This window comes from Trachurus trachurus, assembly GCF_905171665.1.
Source record: "Trachurus trachurus genome assembly, chromosome: 8".
NCBI lineage: Eukaryota > Metazoa > Chordata > Actinopteri > Carangiformes > Carangidae > Trachurus > Trachurus trachurus.
Window position 1 is genome coordinate 30,433,357 of NC_139905.1, and position 16,798 is coordinate 30,450,154.

General features: G+C 42.8%; 2 protein-coding genes across 2 annotated transcripts; both read left to right on the forward strand.

The window, feature by feature from the left end:
* The first annotated feature begins 11 nt into the window (after positions 1–11).
* lin7b (lin-7 homolog B (C. elegans)) lies at positions 12–9,786 on the forward strand. The gene is made up of 6 exons (XM_083976690.1): positions 12–259; positions 1,978–2,096; positions 3,077–3,148; positions 3,316–3,525; positions 5,977–6,140; positions 8,778–9,786. Exons 1-6 carry the CDS (start codon positions 184–186, stop codon positions 8,797–8,799), a joined length of 663 nt encoding a protein of 220 aa, XP_083832816.1. The 5' UTR covers positions 12–183; the 3' UTR covers positions 8,800–9,786.
* Positions 9,787–11,030: 1,244 nt separating this feature from the next.
* On the forward strand, positions 11,031–16,590 carry ppp1r35 (protein phosphatase 1, regulatory subunit 35). The gene is made up of 6 exons (XM_083976861.1): positions 11,031–11,115; positions 13,980–14,175; positions 14,253–14,373; positions 14,934–15,052; positions 15,143–15,233; positions 16,263–16,590. Exons 2-6 carry the CDS (start codon positions 13,981–13,983, stop codon positions 16,562–16,564), a joined length of 828 nt encoding a protein of 275 aa, XP_083832987.1. The 5' UTR covers positions 11,031–11,115; position 13,980; the 3' UTR covers positions 16,565–16,590.
* Positions 16,591–16,798: the final 208 nt, after the last annotated feature.

The window sequence follows — 16,798 nt, forward strand, 5'->3', positions numbered from 1 at the left end:
AGAGAGGCAGCTGCGTCAGGTTGTCCCGCCTGGTCCTCGGTCCAGCATCCCGACCCCCCCGTTCAGTCCGACCGTCGCCTTCTGCCCTACAGACAGACAACATTGTAGGAGATGGACCCCAGGTCGCTGTTGTGAACAAGACTTCCTGCTCAGAATCGCGGTTTATTAGCGGCGGAGCTCATCATGATGTCCTCATACTACCACCCGACCAAGGAGGCAGAGATGGCGGCCATGACGGAGCCGCTGTGCCTGGAGAGAGGTAACGTAACGAACCGGCCGAGCCTCGGTACCCCCGCACCCCCTCCCCCCGCCGCTGCTATCTGAGTATCTGGACGGTGAACCTGTCTGAGAGGGACAGCAGGTCCCGGTCCCGGTCCCGGTCCTAGCTACATGGGCCGGAGCTGAGTGGGGGTGTGTGGTTGGAGCTCGCGGTGCTGAAGTGACGTCAGTGTCGCAGTTATCATTGATACAGATGCTTAACGGGGCTCGGCCTGCCCGCGCGACCACCGCTCGTGCACGGCACGTTTCTCGTAGTAAATGTCACCAAACGCTTCTGTTCACACCGTTGATTTTCCATTAAATAGAAGGCTAGGCTATGTGTGACATGACTGAGCTATACGTTATTTAATTTGGCATATTATATTACATCATTGTAGCATTACAGCGCGACTTAACATCACTACTCCCCGTGACGCGGTAAAGGCGTGGTGAAAACACCCTAGGCCTGCCTTATTCATTGAAGTTGGGGGAGCGGGATACATTCACACCGTGCGGTGAGAGACATATGTGTTGAAAGCATAGACTGTATAAAAAAGAGGTTGAAAGCCAACGTCTCTAACAGTAAACGCTACAACCAGGGCTCTGTAGCTACTACGAAGCAGCCTCTGCATCTGTCGAATTAACCCCATGTTTAACTCTCGGTTTTCAGTCCAACAACTGTGGTTCACCTGTTAGCAGGGTAATTGAATTGAATTGAATTAAATTAACTTTATTAATCCCGAAGGAGGGGAATTTGTTTTCCCCAGCAGCACACAACAATAAAAACAAATACACAATATAAAAATAGACAGATAAATAGGCTACTCCCGGCACACACACAACAATCATTCATTAAAAAATATGGTCAGCTAGACTGCCCAGGTCTGGAGACTATATGTGTTATAAAGTCTGATGGCCTCAGATCAGTAAATCGCCATGGTAATTTAGGATCAGATCAAAACCTGTCAACGGACAAACTACAGATCAATCAGATCACTGGAAAAATGACTAGGGCTACAACAAAAGTCCTTGCAATAAAGTGATCGATAGTAGATAAATGTGTCTGAACTAGCTATGTAAACGGCACACAGATTCTTTAAATTGTCAGAATCCTGACAGTGATGAAACCTTTACACTTCATCATCACTGCAGCTCAGGAGACTGATGATAAAAAACTGAACCTTTAATGACTGTAGAACAACAATGCACACAGTTTGTGGCATCATGCAAAAGTTTAGGCACCCCTGGTCAAAATCTCTGTTGACGAACAGTTAAGCAAGTGGAAGATGAAATGATCTCCGAAAGACATAAAGTTACAGATGACACATTCCCTTTACATATTAAACAATATGACTTCTTTTTTTTTTTCCATTTTCATCTTTTACATTTTCAGAATGAAAAGGCCCTGCTGCAAAGGTTTGGCCACTCAACCAGCGAGCAGCCAGCAAGTGTTTTAATGAACTGTTGTGAACTGAATGATTTTACAGTGAATAAACAATACTCTACCATCTTGCACACTTCACTGTGGCAGTAACAGAATAAAAAATAACCTGAAGACTAGTTATAATCCATGTTTTTATGGGCCCCACTACGATTAGTAAGTGTTTGACATTGTGGTTATTGTGCTGTATGATCATTAGCTACTACATATGTGCAGTTAATCGGTGTACTTCGCGTCTTCGCCCCATTGATGATCCAGTCTGTTGTTCTGTGTGTCAGATGTGTGCAGGGTGATCGAGCTGCTGGACCGTCTGCAGCGGAGCGGTGAGCTGCCTCCTCCCAAACTGCAGGCCCTGCAGAGAGTTCTCCAGAGCAAGTTCTGTGCAGCCATCAGAGAGGTAAAGCAGGGCGTAGGTCTAGGGAGGAGAGGTATGGGTGTAGCCTACAGCTGGGTGTCTGACTGGAGCCACAGATATAAGCTATGATGATTGGTCAGGTTTGTGGAAAAGTTGCAATGATTGGACAAAAGGTCAAGATTCAATGTTTATTTGTAATTGCACAGAGTGCAGCAAGATAAAAAAAAAAAAAAAAAACGGTCCATAAAAGTGCATTTTTACAGTCTGGCTCTTCCCATGTATTAGATGTAGCACTGATATATAAAGCTCCTCCCACAGAATAGGCAGTTTGCAAACAAAGGGTAGTTCTCATTCGGCCTGACATTTGAAATGTGTACATTGGGTTGTTTTAAATCATACAAGAAACAATATTTTAATTGTCAGTATCCAGGCTTCATACATCCTGGAGATATTCAGACAATAGATGACCCTTTTCTGTCATCAGTTGATGGCAAATGTTCACCTCAGGCAGTGAGTCAGGTCTGAGTATGAGTATGAGATTGATGAAACCAAACCACAGAGAAGACAAAGGTAAAGTGCAGTATCTGCATTTTTTCCATTTTTTTTGACCAATCAAAAGTGTGGCATATTCTCTTCAATCTGGTAGAATTTGATATTGGTACTGCTACTTTCCAGAGTTATTGGGCTTTTTATTTTGCTGTCCATCTGTGAAACCAGGCAAAGTGCAGTATCTGCAAAGAGTAATTGTACTCCCTACATTCTGGAATTTACTCTATAATTCCACTGGAGTAAAACCAAGGCAAAGTGCCATATCTGTAGCTAATACCAAGCCAAAGTGCAGTATCTGCACCAAAACCAAGGCAAAGTGCAGTATCTGCCATAAAACTGTCAAGATTGGTCACAAAATATGCCATAAAACGGTCAAAAGCAGAGGAACTCACAGAAACAAGAGATGAGAATAAACTTTATTGGAGGCAAACCAACATGAACCTTTACATGAGTTGTGCTCTGTTGTCCTCCAGGTGTACGAACAGCTGTATGACACTCTTGACATCGTTGGAGGACCAGAGGTGCGAGCACAGGCCACAGCCAAGGTATGAATAGCTATGATGTCCTGTAGTCTCAGACTGTGTGGGGGTGTGGTGGACCTAGACACACCCTCCACCAAAATACCAACAGTTGTCTTTGTGATGCCTCATGATGAACCTGCTGTGTGTGATTCATTCATAACTGCTCATTTTCTGTCTCCACCCCTGACCAGGCCACAGTGGCAGCCTTTGCAGCCAGCGAGGGCCACGCCCACCCCAGGGTGGTGGAGCTGCCCAAGACAGAAGAGGGTCTGGGCTTTAACATTATGGGGGGCAAAGAGCAGAACTCCCCCATCTACATCTCTAGAGTGATCCCAGGGGGGGTGGCAGACCGCCAAGGAGGGTTGAAGAGAGGAGACCAGCTGCTGTCAGTCAACGGCGTGGTAAGAAGCACCTGTCCACAACTTACAGCTATGAGGAGCTGCACTGTTTATGACACACTGAAATATGTCTAGCATATTGTTGATGAACAACTGGTTTGTGAGTACAGAGCACACACAAACCAGTTGTTCATCAATGCAAAAATCCTCAAACTACATGACTTCATCAACTACAAAACTCTGCAGATTATGTACAGGCCCACAAACAGAGACCTTCCGCATAACTTACAAGGTCTTTTCATGGACAGAGAAGTGACACACAATCTGAGAGGAAATATGTTATTTATATTTAGGCAGAGGAGAGTGAGAACTAGGCTAAAATCCTTTTCTATCTCAGTCACTGGTGTCAAACAGTGGAAAAAACTAGTCAATGAAGTTTAAATATCAAGAAACTTGTGGGCTTTTAAAAAAGAAATACGAAACTCTATTCTAGACAATTATAAATTGATTTAAACCCAGAGAAAGGGGTTTAAGGTTATTCTGGACTGGCTGTCTGGAGTCCAGACCGCAGCTCTGCTGTTGTATGTTAAGAAAGAAAAGTTGTGATGAAATGAATGTATTCTGAATGGTAATCGGGGCGGGACCTGATGAGCTTTATGCTTCTCCCGTTTCCCTTTTGGTCATGTTGCTTGTATTGTGTAACTGAAATTGTGTGTGATGAAATCTGATTCAGTTAACATGCCCGGAAAAAAAGAAAAAAAAAGGAAAACACGTGAATATGGACAGTCTGTCAGACAAGGTTCAAGGTGATTCATGTTAATCATTGACCAACGGCTCCACACCCTCCTCTGTGTTGGAGCTGTGAGCTCCAGTAACATGCTTCTCTGTGTCTGCAGAGACCCATAGTTGGACCAGTAGTTTACACTTTATCACATACTATCTGTATACAGTCCCATCCATGCAGACCTTTAAAGCAGATCTGTTGGTAACCATTATCCAGTATCACTGGATAATGAAAAAAGAGATGGCAATGTTGCTGCAAATCATCCATAGTGGAGATATTTCTTCACTATGGATGACAGGACTGTACACAGTTTTGTTCTCAGCTTTCAGCAGTTGGTCATTTTGAAAGTCAAACAAAATATTCTCTAAAAGAATATTTCTCTAAAGTAAGGCAAGGCAATTTTATTTGTATAGTCCATTTTTACAAACAGTTTGTCTCAAAGGGCTTTACATGGCATCATAACAACATCCTCTGCCCTTAGACCCTCACATCCACTGAAGAAAATCTCCTAAGAAAAAACAGGAGAAAGCTCAGGTTGACAGACAGAGAGATCTCTCACCCAGGACGGGCAGACGTGACATAGATGTTGTATACAAACAAGAGAACAAGAACAAGAAAACTGTTTACAACACGGGATAAGGGAGAACATGGAGGTTAACAAGAGCTGATGAAGGCAGCTTCTGGTGGGAGAAAAGGCAGGGAGTGCAGGCCGGTTGAACAGCAGGGGAAAGGAGGTGATGCAGGCAGCTGTTGGTGCAGGGAGATGGAGCTCCAGTGGATCTGTGGAAACACAGAGAGAGTGAGACACCAAGGCCAAATACACAGTGCCACAAACAATGACATTTTGAAATGTGCATGAGGAGAGGAGAGGGCTCCATGTACCCTGATGTGTCCCCCAGCAGTGCCTATGGCAGCATAGCTATAATTGTTTTTTTTTAAACCCTCAGACTCACACTGTATAAATTCATTAACCCACTGTATAGATGCCATAAAATCTTGGATGGAAGGAAATTTCTTCAGCTGAACCAAAATAAAACTGAGGTCAGCATCTTTGGCACACAGGACACTCCTGCCTCTATTATCAGTGCTCTTGGCCCTCTGTCCTCACAGCTAAAAACCCAGGCAAAAAATCTTGGTGCCAGCCCAAGTTTCTTCCATCCAAGATCTATTGCCAAACTCTAATCACTCCTGTCCACCACAGACCTAGAAACCTTGGTTCATGCTTTCATTTCATCCCATTAAGACAACTCTACACTGGGATTAGTCAAGCATCCCTGTCACGTTTACAGCTGCTCCATAATGCAGCAGCAAGAATCATTACTGGTACCAGGAGAAGTGACCACCTGCATTGGCCTCACTCCACTGGCTACCTATAAAACACAGGATTGATTTTAAGATTATTCTATTGGTTTCTAAAGCACAAAATTAAAAACCAGGGGTGACAGAGCTTTTTCAGTTGCTCGTCCAAAACTGTGGAATAATTTACCTCTTTCAGTCCGTTTTTCACCCTCCATTAATATCTTTAAAACACACCTAAAAACATATCTCTTTTCCTTAGCATTTGATCCGACATAGTACTAATACTTAGTCCCCCGACTTTACGTTATTATACCCACTGTTTAAATTGTTCTATTGTTATTGTTGTTCTTGTTTTTGCACATAATTGTAAAGCACTTTGGTTTTAAATGTCCTCTAAAAATAAAGCTGACTTGACTTGACTTGCCTTGCAGAGCGTTGAGGGGGAGCACCATGAGAAGGCCGTGGAACTGCTGAAGGCCGCCCAGGGTTCAGTCAAACTGGTAGTCCGGTACACCCCCAAGGTCCTGGAGGAGATGGAGGCTCGCTTCGAGAAGATGAGGAGCGCCCGGAGACGACAGCAACACACCAGCTACTCGTGAGACTGCTCCTTAGTCTGCACCCTGGCACCTGTCCTGATATGTACAGCAAGTCCTGTATCCATACTAGGCTAACTCTGCCCTACAAAGGCAAAATGCAGTATCTGCATTTAAAAAAAAAAAAATGTTTTGACCAATCAAAGGTGTGGCATATTTTCTTCAATCTGCTAGAGTTATTGGGCTTTTTATTTTGCTGTCCATCCAAAAAAGCAATTTACTCTATAATTCCATTGGAGTAAAACCAAGGCAAAGTGCTGTATCTGTAGCTAATACCAAGGCAAAGTGCAGTATCTGCCATAAAACGGTCAAAATTGGTCAGAAAGACAAACTACAAAATACATTTCATTCAGTCCACCTTTATCTAATCAATTATAGACTTGGTAGTTATTCATAATTTGATGCTTAAACCTGACAATGAAAAACACAAAAAGCTGTTTTTCTTAGTTCGGCATTTTTACAGATACTGCACTTTGCCTTTGTAGGGCAGAACTGTAGACTGTAGGCTTAGGCTATATTTACAAAGAAGCAACATACATGTCCAGTGTATCTGAATCGACTGCATCTAATCCACTGATTATAGTGCATGTAGTTGCATCAACATACCTGCATCAGCACGTTTCAGTTCTGTCCCAGCATGCACTTAGGCAACAGATCCATGGGCATACTGTAAGCCACACTTTGGTCACTATTTAACATCAGACCAAAGAGTGTGCTCAAACCTGCTGTGAAAATGAAATACTACACAAATGCCATTGTGTTAGTGTTGACTAAAATTAATCAGTACTTAGTAATCATTGGGGGTAAATGGGTCCTAAATGACCAGATAGTGGGAATCTGTGTTGGTCCTGGAATACACATAGGTTCAGTGATGAATGGTATCTACTGGGAATCTTCTAGAATATGGCTGTGTTTTAAAGCAGTTCTTCATCCTTCTTCATCACACTTTGACCTTCTGACACAAACTGTCTGGTCCATATGTCACATTGAGGACAGAGTTGAAAACTGTTGGCCTGCTGAAAACAACTGTCCTGTGAACGCTTCTTGATCACATGATATAAACCTTTTCACATTGACTGACTGACTGAGAATTTACTGTTGCTCTTTCAGTCAGCCAGGATCACTGCGATTTAGGGATGTCACGATTATAGATTTTCTTGGTACGATTATTGTCAGAGAAATAATCACGGTTTTACAATTATCACGATTATTATGCATCAATAAATTTCACAACACTATGAATGTGTAAAATCAAATATAGTCAAAATATAATTACATTACTAATCTCTTAATATAGGACCAGTCAGTGGCGAAAGTTGTCTGCTACGGGCCCTAATGCAAAAAAAAAATTGCGGGCCCTATAATAATAACGAGGGGGGGGGGGGGTAGGCTGTAGTATAGGCTACTCCAGGCCTGTGTGGAGCGCTACAGCGCCACACACATAAACACTAAAGACAGAGAAGAAGACGGGAAGTCCCCCGCTGTATTCAAACTCAGACATGGGATTAAATGTTGACAGGGAGTTGTGTCAGAGTAAATATCACTGATGATTAAACAGGTGTGATTCAGCCGCAGCGTCTGAGCGACCCGACGGTAGTCTGCCGCTGTTGTTACGTCCATAGACTGTGCAGCTGCTGCAGCAGTGTGTGTGTGTCTCACGGTGCGTTCATCAGGTTACATGACATCGTTTCAGAAAAAAATCAATTTTGGGCGTCCGGACGGATACGCTGAGGCGGCGTTTTCAGATTTTCCCACTCTGGGACATGTTTAAAAAAAATACCGTTTTCACCCCCCGAAAACGCCGTCCGCCTGGACGCGATGCCGATCTGATAGAAGTATTTATCCAGATTCAAAAAAGCCGAATCCATCTGGACCGGGGCCCTGAGTGAGTGACAGCGCTGTCCGCTGTCTCGGTGCTGAACATGTCACTGCTTGTGAGAGACACAGAGAGAAAGAGACAGGGAGAGACGGTCAGGGACGGCGCTGCGCCGCCGCGCTGCCGACAACAGGAGAACTGTCCTGTCACGCGCGCATGTTCATAATCCAGAATAACGTTAACGAATTACAGTAATGATGTAAAAGCCAAGATGATTTAATACAGTAGCCTATACCATCAATTAAAACTTTTTTTTTTTTTTTTTTTTATGTTTTATTAATTTTTTTTTTTTTTTTTCCGTTCACCGCGGGCCTTTTTTGGCCACGGGCCCTAATGCAACGGCATTACTTGCATTAATGGTACTTTCGCCACTGGGACCAGTTATTAATCCACTGGGGGAAGTGTTTTAAATATTTAAGTCACTAATTGTCATCTATACCAAATGTTTAAGTTTATTTTAATGATTTTTTTCACAATACAAATGACACGCTAACATTTAAATTCCTGCTAATTCAGTGTTACTTTAGATAAATGGACCAGTATCTGTGCATTTACCTTTACTTTGGCGCACATCTGCAGATATGGTTCTAACATATCTTTTTCAGAAAGCAACGGTATTTAGGAACCTTTACGATCACGATTAATTGTGAAAACAAGTAATCGTGACATCCCTACTGCGATTACACATGTAAACCGCCACAACCATGTCTCTCTGTAGTATTTCTCCTGCATTCTGACAGCAGGACTCTGTCTCCTCCTGTAGGTCTCTGGAGTCCAGGGGCTAGCTGATCCAACGCCCTGCATCCACCTCATGTCCCGACCCTCCTGACTCCTCTGGTCCTCTGGGAGGAAGACTGTAGACAACAAGAAGCAAAAAACCAAAGTAGCCTACCAACACTCTGTTACCTGAAGATTCTCCATGAAGATGAAGTTTAGATTTTCTCCCTCCTCTTCCTGTCTTAGAGAGCGCCGGGCGAGCTTGTTGTCATGCCTGTATTAACACAGTCCCAGTGTGAAGTCCACCCTCAGCATCATGTTGTATAAGGGCAACAGTATGATCCCTTCAATGTGTGTCTTAACTAGAAGCAAAGTGTTGTTCTACTGTGTGGACACTGCGGTCCTCGGCAGTTAGACCTCGGTAGCAGAGGAAACCTACAGACGTCCCAGCTAGAGGGCTAACCATTAGCATCATCAAGACCTCCACTGGAACCAGTATCATGATAGTTCAACGTTTCTTTTGCATTCTTTAATTTGTGACCTGTATTCATTTAGTTATTCATTAAATAAAGTCATACTGTGTAAAATGAACACTGCCTCCCGCCTCCCGCACACACAGCAGATGTTTGCTCCCCCCATAAATAAGGAGACGTCTCCGTTAGCTTTTATAATAATACATGAGCTATGCCAACCAGTGTCTCGGGGCGTGTGTGTGTGCACCTGTACCATTCTCACCTGTCATTTTAAAGGTATTGTGAAGAGTGTCGCAAAGCAGAGTGTGTTGGAACTGCACTTAGATGTTACTGGGATCAGTCAGGTTGAAGATACAATATAGCCTCAAAGACATCTGACTTGTGTTGTGTAACCTTATCATGTAGATTTATTCACACTTTCCATTATATAAGATAAAATATTTCTAATGTTGTGATTTGTGCTGTTATTTAACTGTAGGGCTGAGAGCAGAACTGGGTTGTTTATTCACACAGCCCCCTCTTTCAGAGTGTGCAGAGCTGCTGTATGTGTGTCAAGGCTGGTCACACTGCTCATGGACAATATGTGATCAACTGAAAGAAAATAAACTCTTATGTCTGTGGAAAACACTGCATCATTTATACAGAAATACGACAAAGTGCAAGTGCCTGGTTTATTGCCAGTTTATTGGATGTTTCTTCCAAAACACTCCCATGAATAAATATTAAATGTGTTAAAAGTTCAAGCTATTTTAACCTGCCACACTGACCCTTTCTCCTGCAGTTAATGGACATGGACAAGCCCTAAATACACGCAGCCACCTTTCTGTTAGATTTGCTCTTTAGAGAGAGTGACAGAGTTCAGCTTTTAACACGATAAAAAAACGTCTCCGCAAACATACTGTTGTATTAACTCCGTAGTATACTACCAGAGGACAATACTGGACCCACTCGTCGATGACTTGGAGGGTCAGGAAGAGATTTTCATCTCCAGCTACTGAACTGAACTTGCTTGTTTGTGATAAAATATATATTTTATCACAAACAAGTTCAGAAAATATATATTTGATCACAAACAAGTTCAGTTCAGTTTTATATTGACATATACAGTAGCCTATATGTCAATATAAAAACAGTCTCTCTCAGTAAAATGAGTCATCATGATTATTTAATTTCTGTACTATCTAATCTACTAGTTCATTCAGATTAAGTTGTGCAGAAAAAGTCAGTTAGTGGTGCAGAGCTATATCTTAATGTTTTCTGATCTGGACTTGTACCACAAGTCTGGATTCTGGACCATGATGATTTTATGGCTGATGGTGCCTGGTCATCTGAGATTACAAATAGCCTAACTTTATCTTTTCATACTTTAAATACTCGTCACCTCAGTTTTATTTTCGAGCATTTAGCAAACAGCATTTAGCAAAACAGAAACAAGTCTTAATTCTGTTTTTCTTGTAGGCAATTTTGTTTTGTACGGTTCCTGCTGCTCAATCCTTATCACCACAGACAATTTTCATTACACAAACAAGAGTTACAGCTCAGAGAGAAATCTGCAATTGAACAGAGCAGAGAGATTATCATCATCAACAGAGATTGAAAATATGTCTGTGATAAAACAGGACGACATCCTCATGAAATGAAGACATCATTTTATCTTCTCTCTGGTGAACTGGATTCATTTTAGCAGGCTGTCTGTAGTCCATGGTCCAGACGGTCCAGACCTGCAGATGGCGCTGGTGGTACCGCCAGAGACGCCTGTTACCACCAGTCACTAAAGAAGAAGAATTGGGAGGCGGAAGCGGAAGTGCCGATGAAGGAGGCGGATTTGAAAGAGAAACGGAGAATTCCCGTGAAACGCTGTGATAAATAATCTTGGAAACAGAGTCTCTGGTCACAACAAGAGACACACAGGTAATGATGTCCAACATACGACGTGTCCTGCTGCTGTCAGACTGGGACTTCTCCGGTTCCTCCCAGAGCTGTGCTGTCCGCGCGCCACTGTTGTTTTTGATTTCTGTACGGACGGTTTCCATGGTACCGAATCTGCCCGGTGCTGGTTCATGTCCTCAGAGCAGCTGGACGGTGTCACTGCCGCTGTCACCGCTCTGACCCATCAACACCGCTGGAATATCGTCACGTTTATTGGGCTAGCTAGGATATTGGTGGTTTCCAAGCGACATGAACGGTCTCCATGGAAATAAGACTTACAGCATCGTACATAAGGAAACTGTATGCTACTCTCTCGGCTGACTTCATGGTTTTGGTGTAATCCGGGTTGTGTGTAGTATCGTTCTGGTAGTATTCTCGGTCTCGGTCGAGCTGGACTCTGGATTTTTTCCCAAGACCACAGCTGCAGTAGTGACATCTTTTTTTTTTAAACCGCAAATGTCTCTCTGTCACTCGCTCACTTTGGTTTATGTAGCCTAATGTAATTCAGTAACTTTTAGATTAAAACTGATCTACAAGAGTATATTTGTGTAACCATCTGAAAAACTTGGTTGCACCAGTGTCAACATTTAAAGACTTTAAAGGGATAGTTCACCCAAAATTGAAATTTCACTCATTATCTACTCACCGTCATGTGGACTAAGGGCTGGGAGAAGTTTCAGAGTCCTCCGTGGCTTCTCTGAGTTACAGGGGGTCTCGGCGTAGCAGTGCATGTCCATATAACGGTTGCAAATGGATACCAACTGTCTTCGTAACAAAAAGACACACCAAAAAACATCCAAATGCCTCAATGCTGCTCGTATGTAATGTCCGTCTTGTATTGAAGCCCCGAAATGCGAAATTGTCCCGAAAAAATTAAATAAGTCTATATTTCAAGCTTGTTTGTAGCTTCTCGAAGCTCCTCTTCCTGGTTCGTCCAAGCTGCATGACGACAACGAGCTAGGCAACAAGCAGCATGAAGGTATTTGGATGTTTTTTGGTGTGTCTTTTTGTTACGAAGACAGTTGGTATCCATTTGCAACCGTTATATGGACATGTACTGCTACGCCGAGACCCCCTGTAACTCAGAGAAGCCACAGACGACTCTGAAACTTCTCCAAGCCCTTAGTCCACATGACGGTGAGTAGATAATGAGTGAAATTTAAATTTTGGGGGAACTATCCCTTTAACAGGCTTTGTGCTGTGTTCTTCTGTTCAATCCAAACTTTGTCTCAATTAAATATGGAATAGATTTTATATATAATTATCTTTTCTTTCTCACCGAGGAATAATGTAACTATCAAGCCACATGATTATTATGAGTACTGGCACTGAATACAGTAATGGTCTGAGACTTGGTCTTGCACCCCCTTGTTCTTGGTCTTGACTCGGTCTTGACCCCCTCAAAGTCTTGGTCTTGTCTTGGTCTTGACTTGGTCTCAGGTTAGGTGGTCTTGACTACAACACTGGGTTGTTGGTTTATGGTGGATAGGGATGCACATGATTAACCGTTTAACCGTTAACCGATAACAAGAACTTTGACCGATTAATACTATCGGTTATTTATTTATTTTATTAGATCCGTATGTCGTCAACTCATGGGGGCGTGTCGACACGTGCAGAGTTCACGTGCCTTCAGTCATATTTCGCAGCAAAAAGTAACACAGGAGGACTGACAGTATGTGCAGCAGCCCCCATGAAGGAAGATCAGACAATAAATGTAACATACACGGACATAGATGTGCATCACCTGTAACAACGGCGCTGGAAAAAAAAAAAAAGAGGACGTCGCTGCTCTCCAGCCTGTTCACCTGCAGCTCTCCTGCAGCTCCACAGAGGAGCTGTCAGAGGAGCTCTGCTGCTCCTTCAGCCTGGTGTTTGGCTGCACTTTTTATAAAAACAGTTCTACATTGGACGATCTAACCTCCATATGAGCGCGATCAGCTGAGACAGAGCGCACTGATCAGCTGTCGCGGTGCACGTGTGTATTTAACAGGAAAAAAATAAAAAATTGAAACCAAAATTATTATTTTTTTTTTGGCCGTGCGCCGCAAGATTCTTAATCTTATCGGTTAACGGTTAATAATCGGTTAACGAGCGTCGGTTATCGGTCAGAATTTTTTTTCAAAATGTGCATCCCTAATGGTGGAGGAGAGTTTTCTGGGATAGTTCAACATTTTGGCAAATTGTCCCATTGCCATAATCCCTATAGTCTTAGCAGTAGGTTCGTTACCTTTAATTGTCGGTGCAAGCTATTTTTAGAACGGCGGAGCAGAGCCGCGAGCTGCTCAGAGCTACGCTACGGAGGGGAATGGGATTTCTTGGTTTCCCTCATCAAACTCATCAAATACAAAATCCAACAACTCCACAACGCTCTGGTGGACAAGTTGTGAGCTGCACATTCACCACGCTATGAGATAATAACACAACGTTACCAGACAGAGCTGTTTTAGAGGTAAATTCATGCAAAACCGCTGATGCACGTTCCTGTCAGGGACAGTTTTTCAGCAAGCAGACTCTGTATTTACCGTTCAAAAAATAGCTTGCACCGACAATTAAAGGTAACAAACCTACTCCTACTATAGTGATTATGGCAATTGGCCAATATGCCAAAATGTTGAACTATCCCTTTAACATGTTGTGAGAAACGACTAAAGAGGGTAAAGAATTGTAACGCTGATGTTGGAGTGTGTGTTGGTGTTTGGTGCTACGATCCTACATAATCAGATTTAAGGTGTTGATTATACTGATCTGTGATGGTTCTTTTAATCAATTATCAATGCAAAAGTACTTTAAAGGAACACTGCGCTAAAACAGTCCTGATTTCTGCTTTTTTCATTTCCACCCAGGATGAGTTCCTCCTCCTTTACCTCTCCTCCCCCCTCTCCTCACTCTGTGCCCCTCCCCTTCACATCCTCCTCCTCCTACCTGACGGGCTGTCCTGAACTCGACCTGTCCGTCTCGCTCAGCCCCGCCCCCAAGACCAGCCGTTCGCAGCTGAAGCCCCGCCCCCGAGGACAGACCAGGAGAAAGAGTGACACACAGGTGGGTGACCACACCCTGTAGTGTTGATATGTGTGAGTGTGTGTGTGAGGTACTGATGTATTCTGTGTCTCTGGAAGGTGCGTTTTGAAGAGCCAGTGGTTGTCAAGGTAACACCGGAGCCTCACCTAACAGTGAGCAGAGATGCCCCACCTCAGCAGCCAATCAGAGGTCAGAGGAAAAGCAGAGGATGTCACCATGGTAACCACAGTCTACCTATCTGTATCCATCTATACAAGACACATATATATATACTATATACGTGATAATAGTAATAAAATTAGTAAATTTCATTAGTAAAATAAGAAAAGAAAAGAAAAGAAAAGAAAAAGTATATATATATATAATGAAGAAATAAATACAAATAGATAGACATCATCCTTTCGACTGTGCGTGCAGTAACAAGGGAGATACAGGCAGAGCTGGTGCACCGCTAATTAGCTTAGCTCAAACACTGGCCCATATCTCCCTTGTTACTGCACGCACAGTCGAAAGGATGGTGTCTATCTGCTTGTCCTAGACTCGGGAGTGAGGCACAACTTGAAAAAAAAATGTTGGCGTATCCCTTTAACATAGCTGTGACACTTGATTGATCAGTGTGAAACTCTAAACAGGAAACAAGTGAAACTGAACTGCTCTGTGTTTCAGTAATTACGGACCTCCTGTTCGCACCACAAGTATTTTTACTTATTCTAATTATCTGTCAGTGGTCAGAAGTCAGTATCAATAATAACAGATTGTTCTTTCTTCTCTGGTTGGAGGAGCCAGTGGGCAAGCCGTGGAGCCTCCTATTGCAGCATTCAGTCAAGATGTGGGTTGTCTGGAGACGGCGGAACTAAACACTACTCTCGCTCTGAAGGCGGAGTTTCAGTCACTGCAGGTTTACACCTTTTCTCAATAAACTACCAATGAATTATCACTGAGCCCGTTCACAAGACGTTACCATGGTAACCAATGTGTTGTCCTGTAGGGCGCAGAGTTTAACCCTCAGAAGGCTGTACAAGAAACTCTGCAGAGGTCAGAGTGGACCAAGAACCTGATCAACAGCAGAGCTACTGAAGGTGACAAAGGATCATTTCATTGTCATGTTTCCCATTTCTACTTTTTTGGTAACACTTTAGATTAGGGAACACATATTCACCATTAACTAGGTGCTTATTAATATGTATATAAGTAGCTTACTAGCTCCTTATTAGTTATTATTAAGCACGTATTAACACCTTATTCTACATAGCCTTATTCTACCTCTATTACACCATGAACTAAGATTTTTCCTGATATTAACTCCTAATTATCGCTTATTCATTGTAAACTAATGCATTAATGCTGTACTAATTCAGAGTGATAAAGGAAAAATTACTGTTCTTGTGCTACTGCCCCCGTACAAGGCCCCAATAACCCACTGGTTATTCACATCATTATTCAGAAACAACAATGCATTAATTCACAATGAATAAGCGATAATTAGGAGTTAAAGGGATAGTAGCATTTTTTAAAAGTGGGGTTGTATGATCTACAAATAGCCCCTAAGTACTGAAGAAAAGAAACGGCCTATTTTCGCGGCCTAAAAGAGGTTTTACCCGGAAAAAAAAACACAGTTCCATTGTTCGCTATAATATAATTTTTTCCAGCCCTTCAAAGTGCTTTTAGGCCGTGAAAATAGGCCGTTTCTTTGGGTCTGTTCACAACACTGTATGTTGTAAATCTCTGGGCAGGGCTATGGGCTGGCGTTGCTAACGGGAGGAGTGCAGAGAGTCTTCTACTGCAATTAAAGTACTTAGGGGCTATTTGTAGATCATACAACCCCACTTTTAAAAAATGCTACTATCCCTTTAATATCAGGAAAAATCTTAATTCATGGTGTAATAGAGGTCGAATAAGGCTATGTAGAATAAGGTGTTAGTATGTGCTTAATAATTACTAATAAGGAGCTAGTAAGCTACTTATATGCATATTAATAAGCACCTAGTTAATGGTGAATATGTGTTCCCTAATCTTAAGTGTTATCCTTTTTTTATCATTATAACCTGGATTATTAATTATGTTTATAAACAATCTCTTTCTCTCGTTCTCTGTCTCTCCCTCTGCAGTAGTTAATGTCTCTCGCTCTCAGCTTCTCTTCACCTCACTGGTCAGCGTTGAGGTACAGAAGGATCAGCTGATCAGCCGAATGCTGCAGGACAGGCGGCCGGCGGCCACTCGCCCCCGCTGCCAGGACAAGGCAGCAGATAGCCCCTCCCTCCTCCCCTTTATGTCCTCTGACCTGCTGAGACAGAAGCCCCTCCCACCAGAGGAGGAGCTAGTCCACCATAAAGCCAAACCATTACCACGTCCCAGCCTCAACAACTTTGACCTCTACAGACGACAGATAAGATGGGAGTCCACGCCCTGATGCACACTAAGAAGGGCTGTGATTGGCTGGAGGTACTACGGTACTAATTGGACTTATTGGTATCACTGATTATTATTATCTTTTTTAAATTATTGAAATCTGTTTCCATCCCTGTTTCTATCACTATTCTAACTTTCTTTTTGTCAATAAAGCCTTCAAAAACTTTCTCTCTGATGTCATGATGATGCTATCCTCCTGATTGTCCTCAACATAGGTGGCGACATGCGTCATTTC